This window comes from Mytilus edulis, chromosome 7 (assembly GCF_963676685.1).
Source record: "Mytilus edulis chromosome 7, xbMytEdul2.2, whole genome shotgun sequence".
Taxonomy (NCBI): Eukaryota; Metazoa; Mollusca; class Bivalvia; order Mytilida; family Mytilidae; genus Mytilus; species Mytilus edulis.
Window position 1 is genome coordinate 65,952,874 of NC_092350.1, and position 24,083 is coordinate 65,976,956.

Sequence of the window (24,083 nt, forward strand, 5' to 3'; positions counted from 1 at the left end):
GTATAGTATCATACCATAACAAAATATATGAGAAAAACGTACCCCGTATGATGCCAACAACTGGTTTTAAAATAAAATTTTAATGTGTTTATTTTCTATGCAAAGTACCTATAAGTGAATCTTGATACCTAAATATGCCATCTTTAATCACATGACAACAGTATCGTAATTATATCCCTTCTGATTAAGTCTGTTTAAAGATTTGGTTAGCTTTTGAGGTGAATACTGAAATTGTTGTGTTTTGAATATTACCATAAAAGATTGGATGTAAAATAAATGAACTTATAAGATATCTGAATTTTGAATAATATTTACGAATGATGTCTTTGTACCGATGATACAATTTATTAAATTTTTGACTAGTTCATACTATCGAAAACTCTGATGCAATACTTTTCAGTAATACAGAGATTTCGTTTATTAACATCAAATACCGATTTGAACAAGTTGAGATATATAAACACCAGAAGATGGTGACAAGTGAACGTCACCATAAAAAAATGTTGATAAACAATAGGAAATGAAAATTCATCGATTCGATCATAAATTTTGGAATTAGGCTTCCATCATGTCTATTAAAGATATAGATATCAAGGAAAGGGCAGCGTTCATTTTGAGTATTAGCTTTATTTAAACATGTTAAAGTCAGTTCAGACGGATAAATCTCTCTAGTAAACAGTGTACTAAATTATAATCCTGGTACCTTTGATAACTATATACATAATTTCATTTAACTTTTTAATTGGTAATACAATAAGCTCTGGCCTTGAAGGCATAAAACTTTGCTCAGTGCTCGGAGCACAAAAATCATGCTCGAAACATGAAATCCAGTAATTTGATTGGTTGATGTTCGAGTCTGAGTACAAAAATCATGCTCGAAAGTTTTATGACCGTGAGGCCTGATCTCAATATTGAAGGCTACTAAAATTGCTGTTCGTCTACTTAGACCACTTGGCAACTGATGCTCACACAACATTTCATGATAACATTTAAATTCAGATTTCCGATACTTTCTTAGTATACTTGGATGTATCAATGTTAAAAAGGGACGAAAGATACCAGAGGGAGAGTCAAACTGATAGGTTGAAAATAAACTGACAATGCCATGGCTTAAAATAAAAAGACACACAGACAAATGATAGTACAGAAGACACAACATAGAAAACTAAAGTCTAAGCAACACGAACCCCACCAAAAATTGGGGGTGATCTCAGGTGCTCCAGAAGGGTAAGCAGATCCTGTAAGCTATGTTTATTTTGATGTCACATTAATTTGGTGGTTGGTGATTTAATAAAAAAAAAAAAAAAAAAAACTCGGCATTTGTATGCATTTGTTTTGTTGTTCATTTGTTGTATTGCTTTTGTTGTTCATATGTATTTCTCGCTTATCGTTTTTTTTATATATTAGATAGGTTTTTTTTCTGTTTCAATTGTTCTACACTAGTCATGTTAGGGCGCTTGATAGCTCTCTGATCGTTGTGGTACCTTCTACATAATCATGACATTATTATATTTGTATTGATATATATTTGTAAAAAAATACAATTTCATACTTTTCCTGCATAACCTTCTCGAAAATCATTATTTGGCGAATCCATTTTTCTCTTAATGGGTTAGGCAAAGAAAGGAAACAGTATTCATCGTATTCATGTTAAAACATTTTAGTGTTTTAATGATCTCGTTTTAGGCTGTACTAAATTCGAATGAATGGCTCAGAATGTTTTCAAGGTATAATAATAATTCTTTATTGTTATATAACATGTATACGAAAACAAATGTTATTTATAACATAGCACAAAAATAACAACAACACAAATAAGTTGATTTGAATATACATTTATACATATTAATAAGCAAAAATAACTAGGAGTTCCATGTACTCAGCTCTGAAGATTATTTCATAAAGTTATCTGTGTTTTCACTTTGTTCATATCTTAAGGATATAATGATCTGCAACCTCAAGTAACAGCTTAAGAAGGCAATAATAATGGTTTTATCAGATATTTCAATAAAACAAATCACTGCCACCAGTACTGTTACTAGTAGTTTATTTTTTTCCTTAAGGTGGTAGACCTTGGTTCAGGGAGATAACTCTTTAAATCAGTTATGTGTTTGTTAAAGTCAAGTTTCATCAATGTTTTTCAAGCATTTACCTGAAACAGATTGGAAATAGTCTATGTAACCTAGAAGCTTAGAATATATTTTTGAAAATGGTTGACACAAACGTACTGATGATTTTAAGAGTTATTTCCCTTTACCTAGGTTTATTTCCTTAAACTACCATTTAGTTGGTGTTGTACATGTACATCTTGTAAACAATTGATAAAAGTCTATCGATTACGGTTAAAAAACCACGAATACATAATTATACACAAATTTTATATAAAAAAAAACATGCAACGTTATATTTACCTAGTAGGTATGAATCAGTTTTGAAATAAAATGATATAGTTACAACATATTAATGTGGATTCATTATCGCGGGTTCCGATTTTTGTGGATTAAGAAAAACATGTTCGTTGATATTTAATTTCGTGATTTTGCAGAATTCTGTATAAAAACTATAGGAAATTCAATTTTCATGAACGTTTAATTACGTGGTTCACCTGTACTCCCGAAATTGGTATCCAATGAATAATAATGATCACCAATACTATGTTTTTGTCTAGATAGAAACCTGAATTAAGGTCATTATACAACACACTTCATCAGACAACGGCAATCGACCCTTGCAGAGATTTTTTTTTTTCAATTCTAAATTATTTTTGAAGCACGAATCAATTGATCTATTGTTTACCGTCCGGTATCTTTTTTCATGAAAATAATAATTGACTTTGATAGCAAAGCTCTCCAATGTATGTTTCTTTTCTTATTAAAATAAATAATGTATTTATGAAGTTAGACATATTTTTTTAGAAAAGAAAAAAAAATGTCTGCTTTAAAACAAAGTGGTCGTTCTCTTTTTACACAATATTCATTAACGTGTACACTTGTATACTGTACCATGTAGCTTTATTTATATATGAAAAAAATCACCACATCAAACTAGTGGATATTTGGAACATATGTTAATCGAATGATATATAACACGTTAGAAGTAATAAACAAAACAAACAAAACAAACAAACAAAACAAGACCCGGTACCTGCTATCCTTTACAAGAAAGACAAATCGAACCTTAATACTAGGATATATAAAATACAAAGGTTTTATCATAGAATAAACAGTATTTTCGTTCAGCCTCCAAAACCACAAAAGGTTACAAAACCACTGACGCCAACTTAACCACCGCAACCTCCACAAGCTCCACATGCTGCACCACCACTACCCCCACCTGCACCTCCGCCTCCGGCACCACCTCCACCACCCCCACCTCCACAACCACCACACCCACCACCACCACCGCACCCTCCACCTCCACCACCACAACCACCACCGCCTCCGCCTCCACCGCCACCGCCACCACACCCTCCACAACCACCACCTCCGCCGACACATCCTCCACCATCTCCACCACCATCATAACCACCACAACCTCCTCCTCCCTCACCACATCCTCCACCTCCACCTCCACAACCTCCACAACCACCATACTCTCCACCCCTACCTACTCCTCCACTATACCTGCATCCTCCGCCTCCTACTCCACCATCACTTCCTTCATTACTTTCACCGAAGCAATCGTCATATCCGTCATCCCCATAAGGATCGCCATTTGCATCACGATAACATACAAACCCATAACCACACTCATTTCTATAATTTTCTAAATCATTCTCCCAATCTGATCCAGATTTATCACCTGAATAGAGAACAGTTGCTCCACCCATATAACATGGATAATATCTCCTTCCATATTTTTTTCTAATATGATGATTGGATGGTGTGGCTTGATTCATTCCTGCTGCGTTAAACATTGCAACTTTGCCAATATCAAACTGCTGAATTCTATTATTTATGTTTTGTTTAAACTTCCCTTGCTGTCGTGGTTCTAAATTGTTTGCACGTGGTCGACAAAGCACGTGAAGTAGAGAAATACTGAATGATACTGCAATATGTTCTGCAGTTGTATTACTACCTTTCCAGAATCTTATGCTACCATTGGCTAAGTCTACCTGTGTATCATCTATTTTAAATTCGTAACAATTGCGGGCATGTGCATCTCTCTCTTCAAAATTAAAGTATGTCCATGACTTGGTGTTCATACTGTACAACTTAACCTCCAAATGACCGGGATCATCAGGTATACCACCACTGCCTGAAAACCAGTAGTTGAATGAAATATCTTGATATCTGCAAATGTGTACATGTTTGGAAGGTATGTACAGCTTGTATTGAATACATTTTATTTAATGAATTTTTTCTCGGAGTGAATTGCATTGGTAATGTACAAATATCCCTTTTGTTCATGCAAACAGTCAAGCGAAACTGTATTATGCCGTGTATGTGTTTAATTAATTATTCTGCTAAAATCATTACGAAAGTAGGTTATCTAAATTTAAAGTATCTTCAGCAGTCGGAATTTCTGGATATTTAACACTAACAACAGTTTATAAAAGGAAAAGGTATAGGACTAGGTCCCAACGATAAAAAAACCTCCAACTAATATAATGGCAGCATGTTTACAGAATCGATTAGATAATAACGGAGGATATCTCATCATATTCATCTTAACATTTATAAACCACTCTGCTGGTATTATAAAAATGTAGTGCAAATTAAAGTCTACCTTCAACCTCGTTAATATGAAAAATTCGCATCGGGTAGATAACATAGTAAAACAATCACTGGACAGAAGATAACTCCTTACAGTATTGGTTCGCAACGTTGATATAATAAAATTCCGAACCAAATAACAAATCATTCCCTGATGCAAAGGCTGAACAATTTGAAATTAAATTTACAATCAGACACATCAATACAAAAACAGAAAAAACGATTGCTGAATACAGCATATTTTATGAGTTGGGGGTTTACGAATGTACTTATGTGAAATTAAAAAAATCAAGAAATATAATTTGATACTATAAATGAGAAGAGCATTAGTTAAGAAACAAAATAAGCTAAAAATATTGATAGTTCATGAGATTCCTTTTCATGATATTTGATTTTTAAAGTATAGCGGGAAAATGCTGACTCTGACGTTTACCTTATATTTCCATTCGTATAATTTGGGTCTCAAATCAAAAGAAAATAAATAAAAAATCTGCTTATATAAAAAGATAAATAGGTGTTATGGGGGACAATATTTTACCTTATATTGTATGGGACAAAAACAAGGAATCCGAACAGTTAACACAAATTCCAAAACCCTTACATCCTTAACAAGATGTTATACTGTTGTGTCAGTTTTGATAGTTACGTACGAACTCGTCTAAATCCTGACCACTTTCCGATTGCAATGCCCCAGTCTCCATCGTTGTTTTTGATCAAAATAGCTCTTTCAAAATTTACAGGGTCAACAGTCACACACTTAGATTTATCTGCTACCTATATAATGAGATAAAACACTTTACAACATATTTTGCAATGTAAATGATGGATTATTGAATTCTGTTAGATATACTCAGTACTGAAATAGTTTTACAAATGACTTCAGATATTGTATCACTTAAAATATTTCACCAGCCTATAGTTGAATTTTAGAGAATATTGCTACACACTGAATAATATAGTTGTTTGCTGTATTCGTTTCTGAGACCTGCCTGTTCACTGGCTTGTACATATTTGCATATTATGCTATAGATAAAGACGACGAGTAAAGGCTTTACTTCACTACAGCACACAATACAGGTAGTCTTGCCACGATGTCGCAGATTCAAGGGTTCGAATCCCGCTGGGGGAAGAACAAAAATATGCTATTTACAAATTTGAGTAGCTAACATTGTTGGTTACATTTTAGATGAAATACATATGCATTGTTATCACGTCACAGTAATAGCCGTTTGTCTAAATTCCTGATAATTATTAAATCTAACCATTAAAGACCGAGTTCGCCGTGTAGAAACCCTTATGCAGGGTGTCAGCTATGTTTGACATGGGGTTGCTGTTTTGAAGCGGAGAAAAACAATAAAGGTAAGTTCAAGTATCAAACTTTCTGTTTTAAGAATCGTTAGTACCAAATAATGTAATGCAAGGAATGAACCGAACCATAGTCTATTTCAAGCAAGCAAAAGCAGACTTTTACAGAGTTGTTGTTTCTCAAAAACCTCTCCCTAGATTTCCGTGTTGCAGATTTATATGCTCGAACCCGTTGTACAACCCGTGTCAAACAGAGCGGACACCCCGCATGTGGTGTTCTACACGGTGAAGATTCAGACTCTCTGTTAACATACGTTACTTGAGGGTTGGGTGGCATGTTTTGTAAAGAATAATTCATATTTTACCCGTGAACAAACTGGTAGTTGTTCTAATCCAATCAGCTGGCAAACCACACTAAGCTTGTTTTTACAGAAAACAAGTATTGCTGACATTAATAATGGGATGCTGTGCATAATATGGCATGTAAAGGTTTGTGTACGGTTTCTCAATCTGTAAATAAGTGGAAATTAATCTTTAATTAAAGACCTGATATAAAAAAGCATAAATGAAGAATAAAATTGAAAGTTTTGTATTCCTATTCTGAGTCTTGTTTAACTCGGTCAATAAAATGAAAATAGAATATACTGTCCGATTTTCAAGCGCATGGACTAATATTTGGCCTATAAAAAGCTTTAACTTATTGAAAATTGTAAATATCTTTACTAACTCCGCCTAAAAAAAAATATTCAGACGGGATGTTCTATGAAAAAGATTTTGAAAGTATAACTTGTTTTGTTAAAAAAAAGAAATAATGACATACTGAATATATCTTATAACGCATCTTAGAAAGCATCTTAGAAAGCATATACTATGCATAATCATTTTGGAGGGCTTAAGGTTAACTTGTACTGTTACCTACTACATCTATGAAATATGTTTGAAACTGTTTCAAGATATTTGCATATATATGAAAAGTACACTGGATACTGCTAATTTTTCAAAATTATTGTGATCGATAAATACATACTCGTGGACACCGATGGAGCAGACACTGTCAACACCCTCCGGTAATTGTGGCAATGTAACAAGTTCAAGCTGTTCAATATACTCCGACAGGACACATGAACGGAATGTTCCCTTGTGAAATAGTAATACTGATTCACTTTTACACTGTCTATCAACTGTAATACCATAGTTAATCTTGAGAAACGACCCATCTGACAGATTGACAATTGTTTTGTTGTTATAAATTTTCACATCCATTGGAATGTTTGCTAATAATGTATTCACTTCTATATATCCTTTGACCTGGGTAACATTTTTCTTAAAAAATCCAACTTTTTCAGATTGCTTGACTTTAATCGTGATGATATCACAAATACTGGAATCTACAGAAAAAGAATCTTTATCAAGGGTCTTGCTTGTCCAACTTTTTATATTTGTTGGCTTTTCTAATTTTATCAGATCAATTATATATATTTTTTTCCTCATATTACTTGCTGATTTTCGTCCAACTTCTACATGTTCTATGCTTAATATTTCAATCAAAGCAATTTTTTTACAACTTTGAAAAACAAGATCTTTCGAATTATTTTTCATCTTTCCAATTGGAGGTAACCCCCTATACATAGAGGCTATATTAGTAAATCTTTCTTTGTACAATTCCTCCCACATAATTTGAGTTTCGTTCATGGACCGGCACAATTTAGATCCCTCCGTCCTATCATTTACCGAATCATCATGGCCGAAGTGCTCTCCAAGAATTAACATTGTATCTGATTTATATGACAATGGATTTAGAAGATGAGTATGCCAAATCAAGTCAATGTCAAAACAAGGCACAATGAAACTGTCAGGATAGGACCTTTTCATATGTAAAAACTTTTTGTATCGGATAATACTGTTTTCCAGGAATCTGTTATCAGTATAATGTGGAAGAGATACTTGATAATAAAACACTCTCTGCCTGTAGACAGCAGCTTCCAAGTCATAATTCAGACATGACATATAATCTGATGGAATGTCAAAAGACATGGGATCCTTGTTACAAAATGGTGCATTAGGATACATCTGTTTCCAAAGTTGTTCAGTAAATACTAATCCTTCTGATCTATCCTTACCAACCATTATCTTGTGGTTCAACATTTTTCCAAATAATGTGTAACAATTTCTGGCATAAGACAATGGGGATAGCATATCCAACATATATCTAATGGTGCGGCTACACGTCGGCGGTCATTGTTATTGGCATTTAGCAAAGGAAGCCAAAACTTCTCATATCTGTTAATTATGTAAAATAAGGATTTAATGAGTTAACAACTATAACGTATATTCGGAACCACTCATATCAGTAAAATATAAATAATTTAAATTTTGACTATTCATTTTAAGTACTTTTGACATATAGTTCTTCAACGGTTTCGGTACGTATACATCTTCGGATTTCAAATGTTTGGTTTTGAGCGTTCCTGACGAAGGTAAATTCAGAAAAGCGCGTCGGACGCAAGAAATTATTAAACGTGTTGTTTTCATATCAGTAAAATATGTTTGTTTAATAAATGTGTGGTTTGTTTGATCTCAGTTCTCCATTGGTCGAAATTTGAGTATGATGGATGTCGAATTTTTTCCTTTTCTCTGAATTTTCTATTGTGACGACATTGTAAAACGTGTTGTTTTCAATTTTTTATATCAGTAAAATACGTTTGTTTATTTAATGTGAGGTTTGTTTGATCTCAGTTCTCCATTGGTCGAATTTCGAGGATGATGGATTTCGATTTTTTTGCTTTTCTCTGAATTTTCTATTGTGACGACATGAAAAAAGGCAACCAAGATTGATGACGTCACATAGACAGAACGCATCTTTGTGCATATCATTTGAGAGAAGGCATAATTTGCCTGCATATATAAGAAACCGATCTAGATGTCACCAACAGATCTTAATCTCGTGAAATACGATATTTATCCACTCGAGACAGTTAAAAAAAAAAGAACACGAGCCACGGAGTTTGTTATATTTGTTCTTCTCATTGTTGGCTAGTTGTTCGTTTCAATAAAGACAAATGTTCGATAAAATAAACAAACTAAATCATGAACAATTGCACAACCTCATGACAAAATTATCGTACGTCGCACTCTTCGATATGACGACGTTTCATACTGTGAAAAAAGGGATAGCCTAAACTTCTGATATCTACAGATAAGGATCTACACTTATTAACTTTGTTTAACAAAATGCGTTATATGTTACTTTCGGTATAGGATTAAAAAAAATAGTACCTGAAGATAGCTTGCCTTACTAAATTCCCTTCATAAAGATTCCCTTCTTTGTCGACAAGATGCAGAAACTCTATTTGTTTTTTGGCTGCGTCTACCAAATCAACATTAAATTTTATATCTTCATACGCTAAATTTGAAGTCATCTTTGTTTTGAAAACCCCAGCCTGCATTATGTCACTTCCAAATAATCACTACAATAGAAATATGGCATATACAGACAAATGGTAATATAATCAAATCTCATTATGTATATAGATTATAACATGTCAAAACGAGGGCCGATAAAGGGTCTGGTATGAAAAATGACATGTAATGATCCTTCTATCATATACTTCAGCAGTAGAAATACAGACAAGAACTATCAATATTTTGTCTTTATTTGATATTTAAGATAACAATTTACACACAACCAAATACAAATTTCATTTAAAATTCAAACTATTGTATCCATTTTTTATTTAGATGACATCAACAAATTATGTTTATTTATTCTGTATTATCAACAAAACATTTAAGACAATTAACATCTCAAATAGGACTTATGTTTTCTATTAACCTATATGTAGTGGAAAGGAAGTTGTATGTATACCTATATCGAAGCCAAATAAAGGGACACACTATGGATCATAAATTAAATAGATACCAGGATTGAAATTTATTTTATATGTGATGATCAATACATATGTAGAGTTAATTGTATTGTATTTAAAGCTTGAACTTTATAAAAACTTGATTTTACTGTCGCAAATATCAGTTTATCTTGTTCCCCTAGCCGTCGCTTGGTGAACTCAATTTGCAACTGTTAATAAAATTCACGTTTTACGAAGGCTCAACTGAGAATACTTTTATTTCCTTTTTTATGTAATCCTTCAAATTACTGACGCTAATAACGAGTATAATCATCGCTGTGTTGGTCCGGTATAAAAGTTAGTATCAACAACCAACAAAACGAAATACCAAATTATATTTTTTTTCGATAGGGGCGCTGCAAATTAAATCTGAAGAGTAAAAACATCTGCAAATGGCAGCTAAAAGAGAAATAAAGGCAATTGGATATGCCTTGAAGTCTTAAAAAAATAATTTCTGAACTGTGCAGACATATGTGGATTTTTAAGAATTTAGAAAAACAAATTGTTTAAGGGGTTGCTACTCAAAATCTGAAGATTTCTTTTAAACGAAGAGTTCCCGAATAGGAACGTTAAAATCATTCCATCGAAATGTACATGAATGCATTTCCGAATTAGTTGATCGTTATCTAATAACTGATTTACAGATGACGAACAAAATATGTCGATTTATTTAGCTCAATCTCTTTCTATTTTTTTTTTATAAAATATGACCCTACAAAATCGACCAGGACGTCATTAGACAAAGTTATCAATGTAATACGACTGTTGATTTCCCTATAAGTCTTTGTTAAATTTGCGCTTTTCAAAAAATTGTTCAGAATATTATCTTTGTTTTCAATAAAGTAATTCTTTGCATATGTTTAATCCTGTCCAGTACTATAGAAAAAAATCACATAATGTTGCATTGCATATACGATAATAACCATCAACCTTTCTTATTCTTGTGTACAAGCTTTAGTAACCTCAAGTTTCTAAAATAATTTATTAAACACAATTATAAAAATAATAATGGTGCTTTGAAACATCCACGATATATGTTTATGAGACATTTACTGCAATGCAATGTAAGATGAATTTTCTAAAACTATCAAATCCAAAGGAATATTTTGTCGACCTTTTTTCGTATTCAACCAGATATGACGTACTACGATTTGATGGTATTAAACCTAGAGGAACCAGACCTGATTGCCCATTCACATCATTTGAGACAACCCGACGGTTTTTATTCTTAGACTTTAGATTTTCATGTCTGGTTTTTTCATACTGTTATTTGGATATCGATTGATTTTCGTTTTTGTCATTGCAATGTCATTTTGTTTTCCCCTTATAAAATTTTAAATTCCTTGGGTATCTTAAGCCTCATAACTGTGTCTATAATTTCCAAAAACAAGAATTATATCTGACTCCGTTTTAAATATCCTAGCGAGATTTATGTTGCTGTTTATCATCTACTATTTTTCTTTGATGGTTTTGTTCATGCGTTCTTGTTTGATTGGTTTTACATTTGTTATGTCTAATCCACCTATAGCTTGCTACAATGTATGGCTTTTAAAAGCTGTACATTTTTGTGTTTTAATGCCAGTTTTTGGCACTGCTTACGGACTATTTCGTGGCGGCAAGTTTTTGTTGATTGATGAAGCTGGAGTGCCCGGAGTGCCCATATAAAATCACGGAACTTAGATCGGAAGACTGACAATACTAGTTAATTAAAATTATAATCAGTTGCAACCGAACGAGCGGGGTTAGAACTTACAGCCTCAGTGAGACAACTCAGCCACCGAGGTCCCTCGCCGTAAAACGAACAATACTTGCTAATTTCTGCATTACTTGATGTCATTGGCAATAATTCGGTGCATTCGTATATTGTATGTGGTTTATTGTAATACAAGTAGTTATCGATAAGTTAATTTGATTTGCGAGAATATAACGAACAATCGTGGAAAAAAGAGCTATGTTAAAAATACTAATGATAAAAGAAAAAAAAAAACAGAATAGATAAATCATATAACTGCAGAAACAAATACAAATACAATATTATACATTTCTTTGGAAATTTACAGGACTACTTCAAAGGTAAAAGTTACTTCCCTACAAATTTAAATGAATACAGAAATAAAAACCCCCTTTCCATCCTTAGTAAACGTTTTGTGTACCTGTCTAATCAATCATGTCATGCATAGACTTAAAAGACAAATTTGACTTGGTACACATTAAAATTTATAAAAAAAAACCAATGCTGTATTTGTTTGTTATATCATTTACATTCAATTTGTTACTCTGACAAACACTAAACAATTGAAGGAAAACCGTTCAAATCAGAAATCAAATTATGTTTGTGATTGCATATCCAAATTTGTATTCAATTTCCCAACTATTAAGATGAAAACAACTTACAAATGTCAACATCAAGGAAACTGCTTACTCTAACAGGCCACCATGCAGGCAGGTTATATATATTGCTTAGTTAATTGAATCGTTTTGAAAGTATCTTTAATAATACGTTAAAATAAACTTACCTTTATCTGTAACATTTTTACTTATTGCTTTATACTTATATTTCCTAGCAAAAGGTAGAATATTTACATCAAGCTGGAATTGTTTATGTCTACTATCACAGACGGGAATTGTTTATGTCTACTATCACAGACGGGAATTGTTTATGTCTACTATCATAGACGGAATTGTTTATGTCTACTATCACAGACGGGAATTGTTTATGTCTACTATCATAGACGGAATTGTTTATGTCTACTGTCACAGACGGGAATTGTTTGTGTCTACTATCACAGACGGGAATTGTTTATGTCTACTATCACAGACGGGAATTGTTTATGTCTACTATCAATGATCCATGGTGAAAGTTTATTGGAGGAAAAGTAGGGCATGTATGTTAACTAAAAGATGACATCTTAATAAATGTAATTACTTCTGACATTATATGTAAAACAGACTAATGTGCATCCTCCCAAGAATACATTAATTTAACACGTTAAAACAACTTTTAAACATTACAGAAATACTGCAATAATTGAGAATTGTTTAGTTTAGTCGCTTTTCGCTTACAGGTAAATGTATAAGACGTTAAATTGATTTGTCAATTAAAACTTGACAAACAGATGTTTTGTTTAAGAAAATAATCATTAATCTCATATAAAATGATTGTGAAAAACAGATATTTGATAGACAAGAACACGTCATAATACAAAGTTCTTTTTGATGTAATTCTGCACTCATTGTAGATTGAAGACCAAAAAATGAAAATAACCATTGACAGAACTATTCATCTACTTAGATACTTGTATATTGCAAATATTGTAGTGATCAATTAACACCTCGAAAGTAATGCAAAATTAAAAAAAAAACAATATCGCAATATCAACTCATCTTTATTTCACGTGCACCATGATTATGTCATAAATGTTTATCAGGACCTAGATCATGTTATTTTCGGCAACACATCCGAAAGATGATAAGAACCTCAACGTGTATAGTGATAATAAAGCAGACTTATTCATTTTAGCATACTTAATCATTTTGAATGGATGAACTTGGTGAGATTTTTTTAAAAAAATGTTTACATTTTATAATCAGCATGATATTTATATCTATAATTATGATATTTGCAGTTCTGAATTGCTCTCAAGTAACATAAATTTTGCATCAAGCATTGATTACTTTGAACCAATTGTATGTAAACAATTGTTCAATAACAGTAGATTTTTTGTCTCTAATTAATGCGCCTTTCTAGAGATTGAGTAACTGTGTCAGTTGAATTGGAACAACATTTAAATGTCAGTTAGTATAAAATACATTGGTTAATTACTAAAAATAGGAAACCCCGATACATGTTGAAATTAAGGCTCAGTGACCAAATGCAATTCATAATCTTCTTTCGACCCAGCACTTTCATTCGAATGTACAGTTTTACGTGTATTTCACAAATATGATTTGGTTTGGATTTGAAAGTCGTATATATTCCTAAAACATCAATCAGTGTGAATGGCTTTAAACATTTACTACAATCACTTCTAAACAATTTATAGTACGTATATGCAAATTTCATTTAATTAATTTTCTCTCTAGCTTATTTAATACGAACATTTAATTTATCAAAAATCTTGCGTTTGTTTTTTATATCAAGACTGCAGAAATAAAATATGTACATCGAAGGAAAATTATGTTTGTTTGTAACATATTTCGCTGTAAACATTGTTGTATCTCTGCAAAAAAAGTAATTAAATGCATTTTGATAATGGTAATTCCAATAAAATGACAATAATATTTTGTTAACACATTTATTCTCTCCCCTTACAATGCGTATCATGGTTTATATTGTAGTTGTCTAGATTAAACGTGTTGTTATGAAGACAGTCCACAAATGTTTTATCACACATGCATACTCTTCTCTTACATGAATTGGGACTATCTGAAAATATAACAAAGACATATTACAACACTGAATTATCAATTTACTTTATTGGAGGTCATGTGATATATAAAACAATAAAGATATAACTGTATATTCGTGAACCAAACACACGACAAAGAGGGCATATGTGGAGCAGGATCTGCTTACCCTTCCGGAGCACCTGAGATCACCCCTAGTTTTGGTGGGGTTCGTGTTGTTTATTCTTTAGTTTTCTATGTTGTGTCATGTATACTATTATTTTTCTGTTTGTCTTTTTCATTTTTAGCCATGGCGTTGTCAGTTTGTTTTAGATTTATGAGTTTGACTGTCCCTTTGATATCTTTCGTCCCTCTTTAAACTATATAACATTGGTAGTAAATTTGAGAAACATGATGGTAATAATTTTAATAATAATAAAACAAATATCAATAACAACAACAAAGCATAAATGATAATTATCATAATTTAAGAAGGAAATCAGATGATGACAATGATTGATCGCTGTGTAAATTAACTGCATAATCAGGACGGGAACAAGTCTAACTGTCACATGTACCTTTTTAAAAGCCTTTGATATGACCAGGTATGTCTTCAAACCAATGAATCCCACTATTGAGGTAAACACGCTACCACACCATCGAGGGAGTTTAAACAATTCAGCATAGCCATGTTCCCAATCATACATAGTGTGAGCAAGGCTCCGTGTCGAAGGCCGTACTTTGACCTATAATTTTTTACTTTTACAAATTGTGACTTGAATGGAGAGTTGTCTCATTGGCACTCACACCACATCTTCTTCTATTTTAAGACATTCATCTAAATTCAAATTTGACATGTTTTTTTTTATAGATGAAGCCTCTGTCAATATGTTATATTTACATGTCAGCGTTGACAAAATATGCAATGTGAATTATTGAAGGAGAAACACATACATTTCTGTTTCTTATACATCATAAAACAAACCACAATTAGACTAATTTATTCATTGCAGTTCATGTAGTTTCGAAAATTGCAGTGTTACTATGCATGACATAGCATATTAACTCCTACAAATATGAACAAGTGCAGATTATCGTAACGTACATGTCTATTGTACTAAGAAGGTAAAAGATGGGGGTGAGGATAATTTAACTTGAATGTTGAAGATTGTTTATATTTATTTATTATGTCAACGACTATTTTACTAGGAATTATACTATGCTATGCATGATATTAACAATATTGAGGATATTTTGATAGAGTTATTTGTTTTGCCAAGCTTAAATAAAAGGCAAATGCTTCGCTATTATAATGTATCCACATTTGCAAAATGTTGATTAATGTTAAGTCAATAGATTTCTTATTTACAATATTTTGTATGTGTTTTGACTTTTTAACATTTTTGTTAAGATCTTGATCAGAAAGAACTGTAACCAATTAAAAATGAAACGATTATCATTTCGAAAATAGTTGCTTTACCTTGACAGTTAACTGTTTTATTTTGGAGATCATATGCATAAGGCCACGTCTTAGGCCAACATGCGTCTACACGACCATAGCAATCATCATGGTCTTTGCAACATCTGCAAAACAAAACGAAAATGAATGAGCAAACAAATGGCATAAAATAAGGAAAACAGAAATAACGACTCTCGATTTTAACTTTCGTCAATGATTGAAAAAAGTTTCGTTAGAAACGATCATAGACATACACATGCACGTTCATAATTAGAAGTAAATATTAATTAGACTCAGTGTGAAGTAACATGAAAGATTCACAATCTGTATTTTTATTTTATGTTTCTATTACTATATTTGAGATATAGTATAGTGTTCAGGAATTTAGCATATATCATCATATCATCAAATAACATGAATAACATCAATGATAAACGTCATTTTCGAACGGTTATTGTATTTCAAAAAGTGAAATACCAAAATTACCGAACTTCCAGCAGATTCAGAAAACGAAAGGGTTTAATCAAATGGCATCATTGAAAGCTCAATCTCATTAAACGAATAAATAGCAACATTCATGTTCATGACTTGGAACAAGCATTTTCTCTTTAAAAGACCACTTTACGACAAAGTGTCGGTTCAATCGGATAGCCTTATCATTTTTTTTTTAAATACATCATCTTTATAATAAAACTAATTTAAGACCAGTGACGCGTACTGTATATACATATAGAATAGTACATAGCAAAATCCTTATCGCATGCTGTATCACCACGAGAAACCAATATCAGTCCCGAGGGCCGAAGGTTTTTTGCCATGTATTATTCTGTTTATCATATATTTTAATAGAATCAGATTCATGAGATATCCATTGTGTTTTAATCGTCCGAAATTATAAGCTAGAAAAGTATATTTTGATTTTATTGTATTTTTCAAACTGACTATTTTTTTTTATAGACTTTCTTATTTTCTTAATATCCACGTCGTAATGTCTCCTATAACCTTATCACATTCTCAATATACGTTAAATACCATGTATTAAAATACAATTTCCTGATTCATACATGTATTTTTTTAGATAGTCACGTAGGGGATACACCAGGATAAGTGTCCTATTATTTCAGCTAAAATTAATATTCATCAAATACATATCATAAGATGTAGAAATGTTTAAAGTTTTATTGTTTATTTGGCGATGATATTATTCATGATCATTTTAATTTTCTGACCAGGTGAACAGCAAGAACATTTTCTTAAAAAGTTTGCTATTTATTCTAACCAAATTAAAATCGTAAAAAATTGCATTTGTGTTTAATCCATCAGGTAATGAAAACAAACTACACGAAAATTATGACAAAATGAACAATATCTTATTGTGTTTTTTTTTTTTATTTATATAAACAAGACACATTGTGTGCAACAAGAGCAACATAATATATATAGTATAACCACTCGTTAAGTTACAGGGTAATAAGTTTTGGAAAAATATCGATTTTAGTTGATATGATAGGATATTTTTCAAGTGGGAACTCATTGTTTCCAATTATTCAAGGAAATACAGCAACTGGACTTCATAGGTCAAATGTTGACGTCATTCAAATTATGACGTCACGTCAGGTATGCGATAAGGGGTATGCGATACAGATTTAGCTATGCGATACGAGGTATGCGATACAGGGTAGGTGATACAGACTGGAGAAAAGAACCTTTATTAGATATACAAAATTGCTGTATTTTGTACTAAATATATGATAAATATAATTAGCATGTTGTATACGTTTTATTTTTCAAACTGTTATTTTTTTTAAGCATACTTACTGATCCACGCCATCTAGAGGTTTGCTTTCACCATACCATCCACAAAAACAACCGTAGTCTAAAAGTGAAAAGGCTTGACCTGCTCCAAAATAATAGGTTAATTGATATGCAAAATTCCATATCGCTCTCTTATGTCTCACCGTTCTGGCCTCTGAAACACAAACATGTGCAATAATGTATATAATTTAGACAACACCGAACATCGTAGTGTTTACAAATTATTAGTTCATACTATTGTTTACGTTTCCATTTGTTGTTATGTTTGATCGAGTTTTAAGGGTTCGTGTTGCTTATTCTTAAGTTTTCTATATTGAGTCATGTGTACTATTGTTTTTCTATTTGTCTTTTTAATTTTTAGCCATTGTCAGTTATTTTCGATTTATTAGTTTGACTGTCACTCTGGTATCTTTCGTCACCCTTTTAAGGAAATATAAGACGATGGTCCGGATAAACCAAGTCAGTTAAAACAACAATGTCAATATTGCAAAGTCAACATTCGCTTTAGAGAGTTTCAAGTTTGATAACAAGTTCGCCATTACGAACAATGCGTTTATCTTTTACCGTATGCGTACCCTTGTTTGTTTTTAAATGTTTTCATATTAAATAAATCGTTCAAAATTTTCTATGGTACCTTATCATTCATGAAAATCTAACGTATTTTAATCTACAATTACGTTGCTAAAAACAATAGTGCAGAGAGGACGGCAAAAAAGACAATAATTGATTGTTTCCAACCCTGAGTTTACTTACCTCCTATATACATGTACATTATTATACACAATAAGCATGCCGTAATATTCTGAAATAAACACAAATATGCATGTAATGGTAATGTGCAAATCAAGTGACAAATCTATCAAGAAATTAGAAGAAAATAAATCGATTTGTGTATCAACATTTTTTCTTTATTAAAAAAAAGTCAATACAGGATCTTTTTACAGTTTGTGATAACATGTCTACTATGATTGTAACTCAATATGATTACAGGGGGCCTTGGTGGCCAAGTGGTCTAAGTGCTACTGCAATAGCTAGCCAGTAAACACTCATGTTGTGGGATCGAACACCGCTCGTGCGGTTGCACTCGACTCCAATCTTATTTGACTAGGATGTCAGTTTTCTTATCGAAGGGTTGTTGTTTTCTCCGACTCTGGCTGCTACCACCTTTAAAAACTGACCGCTATGAAATAGCCAACAAGTGGCGCATGAAAGTGGCATTAAAACACCAACAATAAATCAATCAATCAGTATGATATAAGTCTTGATATTCATCAAAATTTGGTGTCTATGTTGAATGCATCTATCCAATCAAAGGTTAGTAAAAAATACAACTAGTACCGTTATATCTGCCTCATATTTTGACTGCCATGTTGAAACTGACAATAAAGGTCCGTTGAAAACAATACTTTCAGGCAATAGGCAGATAGGTATGATTCCATTTTCCCAATTGTGAACATTTTATTTTTGTGTAGAAACATTTCAGCAGCGACATCATGCGAAGTTTATATCTTCCATTTGATATTATATTACCAAGCATTAATTTCTTATCTTGATTAACTAAAAAGCTTGATCGAGGGTTGGTGCTCCCAAGGAAGTTGTTAAGCGAAGAGATCTAAGAGGATAAGTTAAAAGTATTTCCAAATTCCTCCAATGTTAACTTATGAATTAGACTTATTACATGTACCGGGTTTGTACTAACATTACCAACACTATGGTTTCTAAATTTGCAACATAATTGTTTACTCTTCCGGAGTACCTATAATCATTCAAAGTTTTGGTGGGGTTCATTTTTTTTCATTTTTTTTTCTATGTTGTGTGTTGTCTATTTTTGTCGTCAATTCGTCTTTTTTTAAGTTATTGGGTTGTCAGTTTATTGTCCACTCATGAGTTTCAATTTGGTATTGTTCGCCTCTCTTTTTCATACGTTTACATGGTGTATCCTTTCAAACAAGCATGTCTAAAAGGAAACTTTGAGATGATTAAAATACACAATAATAAATAAAAAGTCTTTGGTGCATTATAACAAACATATGCATGTAAGAGAATTGATCGTTCTTTACAAATGGACTTACCTGAAATTCATTTATTGAAAAATTAGCAGTGATTGCCCCATAGAAACCGTCTGTGAATCATAACTTTGGTAGTTGCTTTTTTTAAACGGTATTCAGTATAGCTTATACCTGTTAGTTTACTAAACATATATTTCATTTTTCTATCAGTAATTTTAAATAAAAGAAATTCTATAAACATCCTATGGGAATTATTTTTTTGTGTAACTATTCTGTCTAGAAAAAGCAAGATATCCATCCACCAAAAGTTGAATGTTGAAATAACATAACCACTAAATATTCTATTCATCTGATATGTTTAAATATATTCCAGTTACAACATCCACACTGCATATTTCGATAAATGTACTCCTCATACATATCAGTGTTGTACAGTATTGTTGACGCTTAATGTGCGTTTGTCTTCAGAAGACTTGTAACTGACGCTTGGTCAAAAAAGTAAAACAAAACCAATATATTACGAAGTTACTTACACACAAAAGCTGCATAATAAGATTTTCTCACTGAATGGTGAATACAACACGAGTTGCAATATATTAACAAATCAAACGGTCGCCGGGTCTACAGCACTACTTTTCGCTACTAAGGAATAATTAGAAGAGCAATGTAGGCATATTGCTAGGGATAATCAAGTCATTGTACCATCGTTTAAGACTAAAATGTGTATATACTGACTTCTACTGACGTTTTACATGTATATAGATCAAACTAGTGACCTCATTTGCATTAAATTTACAATATACATGTTTGTTAGAATGACAGAAGATGACATTAAAATATACGATGTATGTAATATGTAAACGTTTCGATTATATGATCTGTTCTGTCTATTTGTTAGGGACATATAAGGTAAAATGATTGTAATTTATTTTTAATCCGACGACGAAATAACTCTAGAATACAATGATAGTGTAATATATAAGAATATAGATATAATACTGTGGTGACAGAATAGGAAAAAGGCGATTATTAAAAGAGTTTAGTTTCACTTCATGGTATACGGATAAAAATTGGCACAGTCCTAGAAAAATGATTTTACTTGAATTTTAGATTGGTCGTCAAAAAGTCGTATTGTGCAATATTTTTCATTTTAACTTTTGGTAATCAAATTTGACTTCAAATGCAGATCATTCGTGGCCAGCAGTTTAGCTTTTTCTTCAAAAACTGGCCTCGAATATCTTTCTTTTTTGATTTATTTAAACAGTAGACATAATACTCTATCCATAAGGCGGAAAAGATAATTCTAAAAGCCTTTTGATGACAAATTATGAAGGTAAAAACTACTGTTAATTGGGACTTTTTGTGTTTTACCTAATTCCAACATCATACAATAAAGCGCCGATAAATGAATTATGTCGCACATACTACATGTATAAAGTAATAAAACTGCAAATTTTCTTTTCATGGACACATGTTTTTCTGAGGCCTTTTTTTTAAGCAGTATTTTTCCAACTTACTAAAATCTCTGCTTTTCAATCGTTAACTTTTAAAAATTCCGGATAGTTATGTCCCATCCCTAATTGGGCTGAAGACATAGTTTTCCTGTAATATTTTGGACTTAATATTACTTGTTTTTGTTGATGTTTGATTGTTTCGTTGAATTATTTGTGTGTCCGTAGCTGTGTTTTAAGATTCTGTTAGTATGAATTTATTTATATAAGAGGCAAAATGAGTTTTTTAGTTGTTTCTTAAAAAAAACATGGATCCGACAAAATCCCCCCAAAAAAAGAAAACTAGAAAGTCCGCTGAAACCTGGCTTTAACATGTCAAAGAAGCAAATATTCAGTTTAATCCTTTATAAAGTGTTATTTTCTGTAAAAATAATTGATTTGTTTTTACAACTTATAGAAAATCGAGGTATTTTGACACAGTAGATTGGTGTAATGTAGAAATTTACCCGAAATTGTGACTTTCGTTCATTCATAGACGTACAATACATATATGGTTCATTCTATTCGCTTGAATATAATAAAAGTGGATTAATTCTATATGACAACGTGAAAGTTACAGTTCGCACTGCAATTTGAAATGCAGAACCTTTTCGAAGGCTAAAAAGAAAATCATCATTTGCTTAGTTCTTTGATTTCAAATTCAGATATACAGAAGCCTGATTTCCCGTCTCTCTTTTACCCACACATCAGTGGATCAGGAAGTACTTACATTTACCAGTTAGCTTTTGATAAAGGATACTACAGAAAAAATAGAATGTTTGATTCATATCTTGACCATTTCTCTGATATTGAGACAGATTGATGACTACAAACAAAATTCTATGACAAACTTTGCAGGGTGTTTTTAACTTTCCAATTTTCAATTTCCCCATATCTCAATGTACTACACTACTCTGCGCCATCAAATGATACCTTAAGGTCGTACATGCTTAGTCAATGCAGACATCATGAATAGGGGTGTATCCCTGACTACTTAAAACAGGCCGCAGATCTCAAAGGCATATTCACACATTTTAATCGACGACAATATCAAAACGGAATGGTAAAAGTCGAAGAACGACGTAAACAAATTTTATAGAACTCTACAAAGAAACATACTGAAAAACAAGGGTTATCCGGTCTGCCCCGGAAGGTTTAGCAGATTCTGTTTCTGTGTGTCGAACGTAAAAAAATGAATTTGGTGACATGTACTTATTTATGGAGAAGAACAGGCGTCTGAAATAGACCAGACAAAGTTTTAATCACCGTGTCACGAAAATTGTTATCTTTAAGCTCTGTCGTGATCCAACTCACTGTAGAAACATCTTTTTGCGGTTTAAGTTTTTAGGTACTAAGTATCAGATCAGATCTGAACATTTGCATTTAATTTGTGTTCCATTCCTGTTTGTAACATACAGATACTTTTGATTCGCATGAAACGGGTTACATGTTGTTGACTAAACTGAACTCTTTTTAAAAAAATTAAAATTCACCTAGCTTTTGTTTCAAAACATAAATCATCGGTAAAATTCTGTTGCCTCTAATGTTTCTTTGGGACATAAACATAAAATAGCAACCGGCTCAAATCAAGAAATCGAAGTCACGACTATCAAAGGTTGTGTTATGTGTACTATCATTTGTCTGTGAGTGTTTTACTTTTTTCTTTGGCCATGCCGTTGTCAGTTTATTTTCGACTTATGACTTTTGATGTCTTTTTGGTATCTTTCGTCTCTCTTTCATATGATTGCATCTATTGTAAAATTTAAAAAAAAAAATACAACCAAAACCAGGAATTTCGTTCTCTAAACAAGAACATTTGAGTAAAGGCTGGTTAAAGCTAATTTGTCATACAGCCACTATAAACCTTTAATGGGAGTCAAACTTTATTCAGAATTACAAGAACATTCACAGAAGAAAGTTTGTTTTACCACTAACAGTGCGATATAAATGCTAACCCTAGTTCAGATATCAAATTATATATTATACCAGACTGTAGGGCATAACGACCACGACAATCAGAAATATTCTACAGTCATGTGATCATGCTAGTGTAAACTGTCGATCAGAGATTGGATTTTTGTTCTTGCTTTTTGTTTAGTGCCTCAGATTTTTTTTTATTTACATTAAGAAGGACAAGACAGGTTCAATACAGGATTTTTTTGACATTTGTCCTAGAGGTGCACTGATATTTCAGTTGTTTTATTTCCCCCATTTATAGATTGATATTGCCAAAGGGTATTTTGTAATGACGAAATATTTTGAAATTGATGTCCAATGAGCATGCTTGATAAAAGCTCGCTATATGTGGTACAAAGACATTTAACCATCACTCTATTGCAATGTATAACACGTTACATGTCCGAAGTTTAATATTTATATTGGCAATATTATTATAGGATTCATAGCTTAAGCATTTTGTCGTGTTCTTTAAACACAATGGACCAATACTGACAATCTAGATTTGCTACACCTTCCACTTACGAATATATGTATTCCAGCCAAGGGTCAGAACATCGTAATAACGTTCCCACATTACAAAATTCATTTGAGGTCTGAATAACTGATTAAAGTTACGTATATTTAGTGCTATGTTAAACTATAATGCATAGAAAAATAATATTATCTTGCGTCACTTAGTTTGGGATTGAATAACCGAAACTTTCTCCATTTATAAACGAAAAGAAAGCTGCTCTATCATAAATCATATTTTTTCAAAGTTGTTAGTTTATCATAAAATGATTTATATTCCTATTAGTACCAATTCATTTCATAGAAATCGTCATGACATTGCAATTATAAGTATGTTTTGAAAATATTTTTGTTGTCTGTTTTGCATGTACCGAATTCAATGTTTATGGTCAAAACTAAAGTTTTAACTGCAATTGAGGTATACTAGATGGTTATATTAATAAATACATATTTGTTCATAATTTTCCATAAAACTGAAAACTACCCCCTTTTTGTAAAGTCGCATACGTGTGTTTGGAGTTCTCATTTAA

At 32.0% G+C, this 24,083-nt stretch overlaps 1 protein-coding gene and 1 pseudogene across 2 annotated transcripts; both read right to left on the reverse strand.

Annotated features, from left to right (window-relative positions):
- Positions 1-3,160: 3,160 nt before the first annotated feature.
- LOC139483342 (uncharacterized) lies at positions 3,161-12,569 on the reverse strand (annotated as a pseudogene).
- Positions 12,570-14,206: 1,637 nt separating this feature from the next.
- On the reverse strand, positions 14,207-20,424 carry LOC139482007 (acidic phospholipase A2-like). Of its 2 annotated transcripts, none has more exons than XM_071265638.1 (5): positions 20,128-20,424; positions 18,339-18,387; positions 17,589-17,739; positions 15,792-15,895; positions 14,207-14,351 (listed from the first exon to the last, which is right to left on the reverse strand). In XM_071265638.1, exons 1-5 carry the CDS (start codon positions 20,140-20,142, stop codon positions 14,221-14,223), a joined length of 450 nt encoding a protein of 149 aa, XP_071121739.1. In that variant the 5' UTR covers positions 20,143-20,424; the 3' UTR covers positions 14,207-14,220. The 2 variants fall into 2 exon arrangements, with proteins under 2 accessions (XP_071121739.1, XP_071121740.1); XM_071265639.1 differs by lacking the exon at positions 20,128-20,424 and adding an exon at positions 19,658-20,119.
- Positions 20,425-24,083: the final 3,659 nt, after the last annotated feature.